This window comes from Oncorhynchus masou, chromosome 31 (genome assembly GCF_036934945.1).
Source record: "Oncorhynchus masou masou isolate Uvic2021 chromosome 31, UVic_Omas_1.1, whole genome shotgun sequence".
Classification (NCBI taxonomy): domain Eukaryota; kingdom Metazoa; phylum Chordata; class Actinopteri; order Salmoniformes; family Salmonidae; genus Oncorhynchus; species Oncorhynchus masou.
Genome location: NC_088242.1, coordinates 90,962,805 through 90,976,929, shown reverse-complemented (window position 1 = coordinate 90,976,929; position 14,125 = coordinate 90,962,805). Strand labels below are relative to the sequence as shown.

At 43.5% G+C, this 14,125-nt stretch overlaps 1 protein-coding gene across 1 annotated transcript in view; it reads right to left on the bottom strand.

The window, feature by feature from the left end:
* Nucleotides 1-4,100: 4,100 nt before the first annotated feature.
* The window catches only part of LOC135525055 (uncharacterized), a 34,441-nt gene continuing 24,416 nt past the window's right edge, over nt 4,101-14,125 (bottom strand). Inside the window, exon 4 of the mRNA XM_064952820.1 lies at nt 4,101-14,043. Coding sequence (XP_064808892.1) covers nt 11,546-14,043 — 2,498 coding nt within the window. The 3' untranslated portion in view covers nt 4,101-11,545. The remainder of the gene's footprint in view (nt 14,044-14,125) is intronic.

The following is a 14,125-nucleotide window of genomic DNA, read 5'->3' as shown; positions in this document are numbered from 1 at the left end:
ATCATCAACCTGATCAACACACTGTAGTCTGACCAGGACCAATCATCAACCTGATCAACACACTGTAGTCTGACCAGGACCAATCACCAACCTGATCAACACACTGTAGTCTGACCAGGACCAATCATCAACCTGATCAACACACTGTAGTCTGACCAGGACCAATCACCAACCTGATCAGCACATTGTAGTCTGACCAGGACCAATCATCAACCTGATCAACACACTGTAGTCTGACCAGGACCAATCACCAACCTGATCAACACACTGTAGTCTGACCAGGACCAATCATCAACCTGATCAACACACTGTAGTCTGACCAGGACCAATCATCAACCTGATCAACACACTGTAGTCTGACCAGGACCAATCATCAACCTGACCAACACAAAGTACCAGCCTGTACAGGTAAAAGGTGACATTTGGGACACAGATTCATTCTGCTTGTGTTTGCCATTTGCATCATAAAACATTGTAGTCTGACCAGGTCTTATAACCTGATCAGCACATTGTATCCATTTCATGATCAACAATGTAGGACCAGGAAATCACATGATCAACCGACTGTATACTGCTAATCAAACCTGATCATGTCTCCATGGTTACAACATTGTAGAGGCATATACATTTACATTTACATTTAAGTCATTTAGCTGACCAGGACCAATCTTATCCAGAGCGACTCATCAACCTACAAATTGGTGAAGGACCAATCACCTTCCTGACATCCAGGGTCTGACCAGCCACTTGATCAACACATAGTGCATCTAAATCAACCTGATCAACACACTGTAGTCTGAAGGACCAATCATCAACCTGATCAACACACTGTATCTGACTAGGACCATTCCCTGAAGACACTGTGGGGTTTCAGGTGTCTCCGGAAGGTGGTGATTGACTCCGCTGTCCTGGTAAAAGGTGACATTTGGGACACAGATTTGTTCCATTTGCATTGGGGGTAGCCAGAGGTCTTAGCGATCCATTTCATGTTTTGAAATACATGTGGACTGTATACTGCTAAGCAAGTATATCTCCATGGTTACAACCAGTATTTTAGATGGCTCTGGCTACAACTATACCCCAGCATAATATCATCTACAGTATCATACATTAACATCTATATGGTTTTATTTGACTGAGACAGACATTTCAGAGGCAGGAGTTTCAATTAAATGGAGCTGTATGGTCCAATAAAAAATATATACATAAATAGAAATATACACTGACTTTACAAAACATGATGAACACCTGCTCTTTCCATGTCATAGACTGACCAGGTGAATCCAGGTGAAATATGATCCCTTATTGATGTCACTGGTCAAATCCACTTCAATCAGTGTAGATGAAGGGGAGGACAAAGGGTGAAGAAGCACATGTAAACCAGTTCAACTTTAAACCAATTCCTTATTAAACCAATTTCTTATTAAAATCTAACTCGTAAAAATTCCACCAAAGTTGCAATTGTTTCCACTGGGCGGGATTTGCATATCAATTTTGACCAGGACCAATCACCAACCTGGTTACCTCACTTGTTTTAAATCAGGAATTCCAATGAGCTTCAGGGTTTGTGGAGCTTGTCAACATTGGTGACCTCTGACCCGAGCCACACTGTGGGGGGTTTTCCCACGTATTCAAGGTGTTACCATCTCTGTCCGCCTCCTCTTCCATGATGGTCTCTTTCCCCCTCCACTCACCTTCTCCAGGATACCTGCTGTGTCCCGTGTTACTGCGCTGGAGAAGCTGCTTACTGTGGGCTCTTATGTTTGCCTTCATCAACTCCTCAACCCTAAAGAGGGAGGGGGAAAAGAAATCTGTCTTCTTTGAGGACACATACTTGTTTGGGGTTTAACTTGTAGGCACACAGTTTCAGCTCCCCTAGTCACTTTAATCAGAAAAAAGAGCAGCAAGAATACCATGACCACTATTTGGAGCTCTTTAATGGCAGATACATTGTGTGTGAGTGTAGGCTGTGCATGCATGTTTGTGCACGTGCGATTGCTATAACGCTCACAACCTCCAGAGCAGTCGGATTCCCCTGGTCCGCATTCAAGTGTGGATGTGGTTAATATGCAGTTGTCAATGTGTAATTGATCCGGGCAAGTGTGTTTGAGACGGTGCATGCGCATCTTTCTAATCTGCATTGAGTTACCCAAGAATCCCTGGCATGTGCTGGTTTTGACTGTTGACGTGAGAGGGAGGCTCTCATTGACTGTGAAACTGGGATGCGTCCTCTTTGGGAATACTTCTGACGTCTGTGTGGTTGGCCTCATTTGGTAAGATCGTAGCACGAATCAACAACGGGAACAGTCCCCTCGTTTTAAACCCTTACAGATGGAGAACATGGCAGTGACTCACAGCCATGCTGCACCCAAAGTGGCAACCTATTCCCTATAGGCCCTGGTAAAAAGTTGTGCACTTTATAGTGAATAGGATACCATTTAAGACACACACCCCATTACATTTCCAATCTGTGATATCTCACCTTACTCATCTTATTGAGGAATGAACACTCAGTCCCCATTAGGAAACATTGGAAATCATTTCCATACAGAATCAGCACACGTCATTCCGCCAGACGTGTCGTTTTGCTGCAAAGAGCATTAAAGTGTATAGAAATGCTCTGTGATTGGAATGGAAATGATGTTTACTGAAAAGTAAGTGGCTTTATAAACAAACTAATTCTCTATTTACACCCAGCCTCTCTCTACTGATGGTTTGCTGGTAGATTGGTGCTCTCAGATGATTCCTACAGCTGAGTCATCGTCGTTCTGTCTATTGGTAATAGTTGTTCCTCTGACTGAGCGGAGTGCACCTTTGACATAGTAGTGGTAACTAAAAAACTGACAGGGGAAACTTTAAAATATTGATTCTCACTGGAGGACAGCACCACCTAGTGGAGATACTTGGAATGGGGACACATAAGTATTTAGGTGTATATTTTCCTAAACTTAGCTTAAACTCAACACATATAGTGTCAATAATTATTATGCTTTATATGAAATATTACACAATGTTTTTCAGAGGGCCTAAGAGATATCACTTATACATGTTGCACAAAACCATTAGTATTGATTCTGCAATATGATACAATCCTGCCATCTAATGGCTATACTATAATGTCAGAAAGCAATTCCATCCCATTAAGAGAATGAAGAGATATTCCATACTAATTTTATGTTTTTGCTAGTAATCTTTGACCTGGTCAATGGTATTTAATACAGTACTAAAAGTAGTTCTCCATATACCACAGTGCTTGGACTGAAACTGCATCTATATTCGTGCAAATCTGGGTTTAAATAATGATGTATTGTGAGATGTATTTTTTACATTTGAAGTCAGGAGGCAGCCTGTAATGAGCATTGGACAGGCTGCCTCCAATTCAATCTCCCTGGCCATGCCTCAAATGGCACCGTATTCCCTATATAGTGCAATACTTTTGACCAAAGCCCTGGCCAAAAGTAGTGCCCTAAATAGGGAACAGGGTGCCATTTGGGATGCAGGCCATGCCTCCAGTGACATGTGACCTGGGCCCTGTCACAGCCACACAGCTGATGGCCCTGGGCGCTTTGAAGAGCTTTGAAGAGTTCGAGAGAGAGTCACAGCTCTACTACGCAGTAGGTCAGAACTGGTCAACTCTCCATCCCCTCCAATTTCTCCCCCTTCTTTCGCTCTCTCCCTCTCTATGAGCAACGACAATGGCGTCATTCAGCCCTCCAATAACATGTGATGACAGTGGGTTCACCGTTGGCCCGTGCCCCCCCCTCTCCTCTTCTTATTCTTCCTTGGTAATGAGGCTGGCTTCCTGCCCTGCACCTGTGCTAGCTGCTAGCTGAGCTCCGCATAAAGGGCTTAATTGAGGCGTTTTCCCTCCAGGGCCATGCCTGGGCACTGACCTGGGTCACCCCAAACACACAGCTCTTCTCAGGGGCTCCACTCCACTACCTTTGTGTTGACTGATCCCCAGCCTGTGAGATAGAGAGGTTCCATACATTGTCATGTGTTATTGCTTTTCACCACTTTGTCCATATTGTTAAATGTGCTCAGATAACTTAACCAGTTTATTCCTTTTTTTGTTACAAACTTTTTATTATTTATTTTTGACCACTTTTTTTGTGAGAGTTTTAGATCACAGACAGGCAATAATATAACAATAGTATATATCACAGTTGTAAATGACAACTTGTTCTCAACTGGCCTACCTGGTTAAATAAAGGTGAAATATGTTTTGTATAAAAATATATGAAGAAACAAAAAAACAGTAAAAAATGAATGTTGTGAACACATCTATGCATAAAACAAAACATCATGGGTAACTCATGATTGTAAAAGTGTTTGTGTGACCAAGGCACATGTGAATAGAATCACCCTGCATATATCAGTATTCGACACAGATATTCAAAATAATTAAAGCAATTGATCAATTCAAAGATGATTACATTACATTACTCATAATAAGCTTTTGACCTTTTCGACTGCTCTATTGAATGTATCTAATGTTGTTTACTTGGCGCTGTTCACACGAGCTATGTAGAACTCTAGTGAAAGGATGTCAAGTAAGTTTTGTTCCCATTGAGTTACGCTGAGTTTATGTGGAGTCTTCCATCTTGTCACTGACATTCTTTTTGCCGCAGTCAGTCCAGACAACCATACTCATTTCTTGGGTACTATAAGAGTCAGTCTTTTCATACAACATCTGTGCTTTGAAGGAATTCCTCTCGGAGTCATCCCCATACACATTATTGTAATGAGTAGAATAATTATTTGTCTATTTCAGATTACTTAAGTACCAGTGTACTGTGGTAACAGTATGCTGTGTTTTCACACTCATCGTCTCATGATGAACCACCTTTCATTCAACTCTAGCACCACCTGCTGGTGTAGAATGACAGTGCACTTAACATACTGATGTAGTGTCCATATTAGGACAGCCTCTGTGTTGATACTACTCGTATGTATTTATCTGAAGATGTGTTACAGATATACAAAACCCCTCTTCTCAAGCCTCCCTCAAGTTTTGTCCCTAAACTGGCACACCTGATTTAATTAGTCAACTAATCATCAAGCCATTGACTAATTGAATCAGGTGTGCCAGTTTAGGGTTAATACAAACATGTGAAATGTCTGTAGGGGACCCACAGGAGAAGGTTGGGAAATGCTGATCTGGGCAGTGTTACCTAGGGAAGGGTTATAGCTAAAGCAGCGTTTCCCAAACTCAGTACTGGGGGCCATAAGGGGAGCACGTTTTAGTTTTATCCCTAGCACTACACACCTGATTCAAATAATCAAAGTTTGAAGATTGGTTGATTATTTGAATCAGCTGTGTAGTGCTAGGGGCAAAATACAAAATCGTGCACCCCCTGGGGTCCCACATGACTGAGTTTGGGAAACGCTGAGCTCGAGGATGAAGGTAGTGAGTAACATGCAACAGATGTGTCATGTGGATGGCAGCTGTGCCCCTGTGACCAGTTCTAGAATCAGCAGGAAGCCGATACAGATTAATTTGTTATGTAAAAGGCTTGTTAGTTTTGAAATTCAGTATAAAGCAACAGTCCAAGTACTCCAATGTGGCCTCAATTCAATCAGATCCATAGCTAACCGGCGATAGCCAAAACCAGCGTAGCTGATGATTTTTGTCGGAGGTGTTACTGGAGCTATTGATCACGAAGCCACAACTGTCCCACCCACTCACTCAAGTGCAGAATGAGAAAGTGGAGCTATGCGGATATCGGCAAAGCGGATGTTTATTTATTTATTTCACCTTTATATAACCAGATAGGCTAGTTGAGAACAAGTTCTCATTTACAACTGCGACCTGGTCAAGATAAAGCAAAGCAGTTCGACAGGTACAACGACACAGAGTTACACATGGAGTAAAACAAACATACAGTCAATAATACAGTAGAAAAATAAGTCTATATACAATGTGAGCAAATAAGGTGAGATAAGCGAGGTAAAGGCAAAAAAGGCCATGGTGGCGAAGTAAATACAATATAGCAAGGAAAAAAAATATAAAAAATATTTAAAAATATAGCAAAAATTAAAATAAATTTAAAAATTAACACTGGAATGGTAGATTTGCAGTGGAAGAATGTGCAAAGTAGAGATAGAAATAATGGGGTGCAAAGGAGCAAAATAAATAAATACAATAGGGGGAGAGGTAGTTGTTTGGGCTAAATTATAGATGGGCTACGTACAGGTGCAGTAATCTGTGAGCTGCTCTGACAGCTGGTGCTTAAAGCTCGTGAGGGGGATAAGTGTTTCCAGTTTCAGAGATTTTTGCAGTTCGTTCCAGTCATTGGCAGCAGAGAACTGAAAGGAGAGGCGGCCAAAGAAAGAATTGGTTTTGGGGGTGACTAGAGAGATATACCTGCTGGAGCGTGTGCTACAGGTGGGTGCTGCTATGGTGACCAGCGAGGTGAGATAAGGGGAGACTTTACCTAGCAGGGTCTTGTAGATGACCTGGAGCCAGTGGGTTTGGCGACGAGTATGAAGCGAGGGCCAGCCAACGAGAGCGTACAGGTCGCAGTGGTGGGTAGTGTATGGGGCTTTGGTGACAAAACCAAAACCAAGTCTATCACTGTGATGGACTGCATCCAATGTGATTGAATGGACCCCCTAAAGTTCCTTTTGATTTGATTACATTCATTAGGATCCCCATTAGCCGACGCCATTGGCAACAGCTCGGCTTACTGGGGTCCAACACATAACGAAAAGGGCATTACAGAACACTTTACAATTTACATACATTTAAAAACATTGACATGAAGTGTGTGTGCATCTATCAGTTACACATACATGTCAGTACATACACACAACAAGAAGGTCACATGTCAGTACATACACACTACAAGTAGGTTACATGTCAGTACATACACACTACAAGTAGGTTACATGTCAGTACATACACACTACAAGTAGGTCACATGTCAGTACATACACACAACAAGTAGGTCACATGTCAGTACATACACACAACCAGTAGGTCACATGTCAGTACATACACACTACAAGAAGGTCACATGTCAGTACATACACACTACAAGTAGGTCACATGTCAGTACATACACACAACAAGTAGGTCACATGTCAGTACATACACACAACCAGTAGGTCACATGTCAGTACATACACACAACCAGTAGGTCACATGTCAGTACATACACACAACCAGTAGGTCACATGTCAGTACATACACACAACCAGTAGGTCACAGGTCAGTACATACACACAACAAGTAGGTCACATGTCAGTACATACACAAAACCAGTAGGTAACATGTCAGTACATACACACAACCAGTAGGTCACATGTCAGTACATACACACAACCAGTAGGTCACATGTCAGTACATACACACAACCAGTAGGTCACATGTCAGTACATTGTGACGACCCTCCCACTCTGTCTGCCGTATTCTGTCTTCTTGTTTCCTTATTAGGATGCCGGTGGGCGGAGTTGGGAGGGTCGTCAGCTACAGGGGAAACACCTGGGCCAGGTGTGTCAAAGGATAAATAGACCTCTTCCACATTCATGGAGGAGACTCTCTCCATGCAGACACCTTTGTAGATTGTGTTGTGGTTCTTGGTGGCCGTTTGTTTGCATTGGCACCTTTCAACACCCTGCATTATCACATTCATGCAAAACACTCACTTACACTACTGATTACACACACACACACCATTGTATATTTTCCTTAGTTGCTTTGGTTAATAAATATATATTTTGTTACTCCTTATCTCCACGTTTGTCTCCCTTTGTTATGGGCTTTGAGCCGGTTCGTGACAACATACACACAACCAGTAGGTCACATGTCAGTACATACACACAACCAGTAGGTCACAGGTCAGTACATACACACAACAAGTAGGTCACATGTCAGTACATACACACAACAAGTAGGTCACATGTCAGTACATACACACAACCAGTAGGTCACATGTCAGTACATACACACAACCAGTAGGTCACATGTCAGTACATACACACAACAAGTAGGTCACATGTCAGTACATACACACAACCAGTAGGTCACATGTCAGTACATACACACTACAAGTAGGTTACATGTCAGTACATACACACTACAAGTAGGTCACATGTCAGTACATACACACTACAAGTAGGTCACATGTCAGTACATACACACAACCAGTAGGTCACATGTCAGTACATACACACTACAAGAAGGTCACATGTCAGTACATACACACTACAAGTAGGTCACATGTCAGTACATACACACAACAAGTAGGTCACATGTCAGTACATACACACAACCAGTAGGTCACATGTCAGTACATACACACAACCAGTAGGTCACATGTCAGTACATACACACAACCAGTAGGTCACATGTCAGTACATACACACAACCAGTAGGTCACAGGTCAGTACATACACACAACAAGTAGGTCACATGTCAGTACATACACAAAACCAGTAGGTAACATGTCAGTACATACACACAACCAGTAGGTCACATGTCAGTACATACACACAACCAGTAGGTCACATGTCAGTACATACACACAACCAGTAGGTCACATGTCAGTACATTGTGACGACCCTCCCACTCTGTCTGCCGTATTCTGTCTTCTTGTTTCCTTATTAGGATGCCGGTGGGCGGAGTTGGGAGGGTCGTCAGCTACAGGGGAAACACCTGGGCCAGGTGTGTCAAAGGATAAATAGACCTCTTCCACATTCATGGAGGAGACTCTCTCCATGCAGACACCTTTGTAGATTGTGTTGTGGTTCTTGGTGGCCGTTTGTTTGCATTGGCACCTTTCAACACCCTGCATTATCACATTCATGCAAAACACTCACTTACACTACTGATTACTGATTACACACACACACCATTGTATATTTTCCTTAGTTGCTTTGGTTAATAAATATATATTTTGTTACTCCTTATCTCCACGTTTGTCTCCCTTTGTTACGGGCTTTGAGCCGGTTCGTGACAACATACACACAACCAGTAGGTCACATGTCAGTACATACACACAACCAGTAGGTCACAGGTCAGTACATACACACAACAAGTAGGTCACATGTCAGTACATACACACAACAAGTAGGTCACATGTCAGTACATACACACAACCAGTAGGTCACATGTCAGTACATACACACAACCAGTAGGTCACATGTCAGTACATACACACAACAAGTAGGTCACATATCAGTACATACACACAACCAGTAGGTCACATGTCAGTACATACACACTACAAGTAGGTTACATGTCAGTACATACACACTACAAGTAGGTCACATGTCAGTACATACACACTACAAGTAGGTCACATGTCAGTACATACACACAACCAGTAGGTCACATGTCAGTACATATACACTACAAGAAGGTCACATGTCAGTACATACACACTACAAGTAGGTCACATGTCAGTACATACACACAACAAGTAGGTCACATGTCAGTACATACACACAACCAGTAGGTCACATGTCAGTACATACACACAACCAGTAGGTCACATGTCAGTACATACACACAACCAGTAGGTCACATGTCAGTACATACACACAACCAGTAGGTCACAGGTCAGTACATACACACAACAAGTAGGTCACATGTCAGTACATACACACAACCAGTAGGTAACATGTCAGTACATACACACAACCAGTAGGTCACATGTCAGTACATACACACAACCAGTAGGTCACATGTCAGTACATACACACAACCAGTAGGTCACATGTCAGTACATTGTGACGACCCTCCCACTCTGTCTGCCGTATTCTGTCTTCTTGTTTCCTTATTAGGATGCCGGTGGGCGGAGTTGGGAGGGTCGTCAGCTACAGGGGAAACACCTGGGCCAGGTGTGTCAAAGGATAAATAGACCTCTTCCACATTCATGGAGGAGACTCTCTCCATGCAGACACCTTTGTAGATTGTGTTGTGGTTCTTGGTGGCCGTTTGTTTGCATTGGCACCTTTCAACACCCTGCATTATCACATTCATGCAAAACACTCACTTACACTACTGATTACTGATTACACACACACACCATTGTATATTTTCCTTAGTTGCTTTGGTTAATAAATATATATTTTGTTACTCCTTATCTCCACGTTTGTCTCCCTTTGTTACGGGCTTTGAGCCGGTTCGTGACAACATACACACAACCAGTAGGTCACATGTCAGTACATACACACAACCAGTAGGTCACAGGTCAGTACATACACACAACAAGTAGGTCACATGTCAGTACATACACACAACCAGTAGGTCACATGTCAGTACATACACACAACCAGTAGGTCACATGTCAGTACATACACACAACCAGTAGGTCACAGGTCAGTACATACACACAACAAGTAGGTCACATGTCAGTACATACACACAACAAGTAGGTCACATGTCAGTACATACACACAACCAGTAGGTCACATGTCAGTACATACACACAACAAGTAGGTCACATGTCAGTACATACACACAACCAGTAGGTCACATGTCAGTACATACACACAAGTAGGTTACATGGGGGAGAGGCGTTGTGCTGGTTTGCTGTTCACTTGTTCTATATGAGGTGGAAGGGAGATCCATGCAATCATGGCTCTGTATAATACTGTACTTTTCCTTGAATTTGTTCTGGACCTGGGGACTGTGAATAGACCCCTGGTGGCATGTCTGGTGGGGTAAGTGTGTGTGTCAGTGTTGTGTGCAAACAATTTGGAATTTCCAACACATTAATGTTTCTTGTAAAAACAAGAAGTGATGCAGTCGGTCTCCTCAACTCTTAGCCAAGAGTACTGTAACGTGTTACTGTATTGGACTACTGTGTTACTGTACTGTAATGTGTTACTGTATTGTGTTACTGTGTTACTGTACTGTAACGTGTTACTGTATTGTGTTACTGTACTGTAACGTGTTACTGTATTGGACTACTGTGTTACTGTACTGTAACGTGTTACTGTATTGTGTTACTGTGTTACTGTACTGTAACGTGTTACTGTATTGTGTTACTGTACTGTAACGTGTTACTGTGTTGGGTTACTGTGTTACTGTAACGTGTTACTGTTGTGTTACTGTGTTACTGTAACGTGTTACTGTTGTGTTACTGTGTTACTGTTGTGTTACTGTGTTACTGTATTGTGTTACTGTGTTACTGTATTGTGTTACTGTGTTACTGTACTGGACTACTGTGTTACTGTACTGTAACGTGTTACTCTATTGTGTTACTGTACTGTAACGTGTTACTGTATTGGACTACTGTGTTACTGTACTGTAACGTGTTACTGTATTGTGTTACTGTACTGTAACGTGTTACTGTATTGTGTTACTGTGTTACTGTATTGTGTTACTGTGTTACTGTATTGGACTACTCCTAGGCTGTTGCACCCCAAAGACATCGGCTGATGTAAAACCGGCTTCAATACATTTGATTGATTAATATGTTTGTGTTTATTTAATTTTCAGAAAAGATGACTAACATTCCCTATTTTCTTCCCCTTACACCATCACTAGGGATTTGTGATTTGCGCAATCATGTGAACCCCCCCCCTCCTCTGATCACAGACCCACAGTCTCTGTCACCTTGACTGGCCTCAGCGTGATCTCCTTCCTGTAGGAAAAGTGAGTCAGGTTGACCCGTGTGTACAGCCTCTCCCTGCGCTGGAGCAAGCTGTACAGGGACAGGGTGAACTTAGCCAGCACCAGGGTGCAGGCTATCTCCACCACCAGCATGGCTGTGTAGGATATCATCTGGGCCCTGCACTGCGAGGTCTTGCTCCAGGCCTGGCGGGTGTAGTAGGAGGGGGACGGACGACGAGAAGGTGCTATGTTGGGACAGCTGAAGATCCTTGGCGTGGTCAGTGGATCTGTTGAATCTCTCAGGATGGTTCTTGTGATGGTGGTTGTTGGGATAGTGGTAAAAAGTGTGGTGGTGGGTATTGGGGTTGAGACAGTGGTTGTGGTTGTGGGTGTGGCTAAGGTGGTTGTCGTAGGGGCTAAGGTGGTGGTTGTGGTAGGGGCTAAGGTGGTGGTTGTGGTAGGGGCTAAGGTGGTGGTTGTGGTAGGGGCTAAGGTGGTGGTTGTGGTAGGGGCTATGGTGGTGGTTGTGGTAGGGGCTATGGTGGTGGTTGTGGTAGGGGCTAAGGTGGTGGTTGTGGTAGGGGCTAAGGTGGTGGTTGTGGTAGGGGCTAAGGTGGTGGTTGTGGTAGGGGCTATGGTGGTGGTTGTGGTAGGGGCTATGGTGGTGGTTGTGGTAGGGGCTATGGTGGTGGTTGTGGTAGGGACTATGGTGGTGGTTGTGGTAGGGACTATGGTGGTGGTTGTGGTAGGGACTATGGTGGTGGTTGTGGTAGGGACTATGGTGGTGGTTGTGGTAGGGGCTATGGTGGTGGTTGTGGTAGGGGCTAAGGTGGTGGTTGTGGTAGGGGCTAAGGTGGTGGTTGTGGTAGGGGCTATGGTGGTGGTTGTGGTAGGGGCTATGGTGGTGGTTGTGGTAGGGGCTAAGGTGGTGGTTGTGGTAGGGGCTAAGGTGGTGGTTGTGGTAGGGGCTATGGTGGTGGTTGTGGTAGGGGCTAAGGTGGTGGTTGTGGTAGGGGCTAAGGTGGTGGTTGTGGTAGGGGATATGGTGGTGGTTGTGGTAGGGGCTATGGTGGTGGTTGTGGTAGGGGCTAAGGTGGTGGTTGTGGTGAGTGAAGGGATGGTGGTCAGAGGAGATACAGGACATATGAGCTGGTCCTCTTTGAGAGACATGATTTCTTGTCCCTTTAAATCCTCCGGCTGGTTACAGATCTCAGGAGTCACAGACTTGATCTTGCCAGGGTTTGTCTTCATCCAATTGAAGAGGGGGACCATCCTGCAGTCACAATGCCAAGTGTTGTTGTTTAAATATACTTTGCTGAGTTTTGGTAAGGGGTCAAATACATCCTCTGGAAGTGTCCCCAGGATATTATGAGCCAGTCTCAGGGTGGTTAGTGATGTCAGCTTTTCAAAGGTGTTTGCTTTCAATGATTTGATGTGGTTGTATTGAAGATTGAGTTCTGTTAGCTTCTCAAGGCCCTCAAAAGACTCTTCAGACACGGTTAACAATTGGTTGTTAGACAGATCCAACTTCTTGAGTTTCTTAAGAGGACTAAATACTCCCTGAGGAAGGCTGGTAAGACTGTTTCGACTGAGACTCAAATCAGTCAGCTTGGGCATCTCTCCAAAGAGGACAGGAGGTAGACTTGCAAGTTTATTTCCATTTAGTGTCAATGCTTTAAGCAGAGGAAAGCCCACAAATATTTCTGGAGGCAATTCAGTCAACATGTTATTGTCCAAAAGTATCTTGTTTAATTTGTCTTTATGTGGGAACAAATTGGCTGATATTGAAGTGATGTTGTTACTCTGTAGAGCGATCTCCTTTAAATTGGATAGATTTTCTAATATATCGTCAGGAATGGCGGTAAGTTGGTTCTCATAGAGCCTCAGTACCTCCAGTTTGTGCAGCTTGGAGAACAGGGTGGAGGACACAGAACTGAGGTCGTTTTTGGCCAGATGGAGGGTCCGAAGGTTTTCTAGGTTATCAAATGTCCCCTCCTCAATGGTGTCAATCTTGTTTATGTGCAATTGGAGTTCTCTCAGTTTCTTAAGGCCATCAAACAATCCTTTCTCCAGACTACGGATCTTGTTGTGTTTCAGCAGAAGTTCTTCCAGGTTGTGCAGGTCTTGGAAGACATCTACAGACAAGGATGTTAGTGGGGTATTGGAGATCTCAATATGCTTGAGGTTGACCAATCCCTCAAAAGCACCGTTCTCTACGGACACGGTGGGGGTGTTGATGAATGCTACCTTTTCCAGCTTCGGGTTGGTGGCGAAGGCCCCCTTTGGGATGACAGTGATGTTACTGTCCACAAAGAAGACCTCTGTGACACCTGCTTTCAGACTTACTGGGATCTGTGTCACGTCCATGCCATAAACATCCTGGTTTTCTTTGGAACAGTCCTTCTGACAGGACTGAGATGAATACCCAATCAGTAAAGGCAGAAGACAGATGAAGGTGTGTCCTCTAGTCATTTTTCCTGAAAATATATAAAACATTTCATGGTAAGATTTTGTTTTTGATATTGCAAATAACTTGATATATTCACCTTTATATTACTG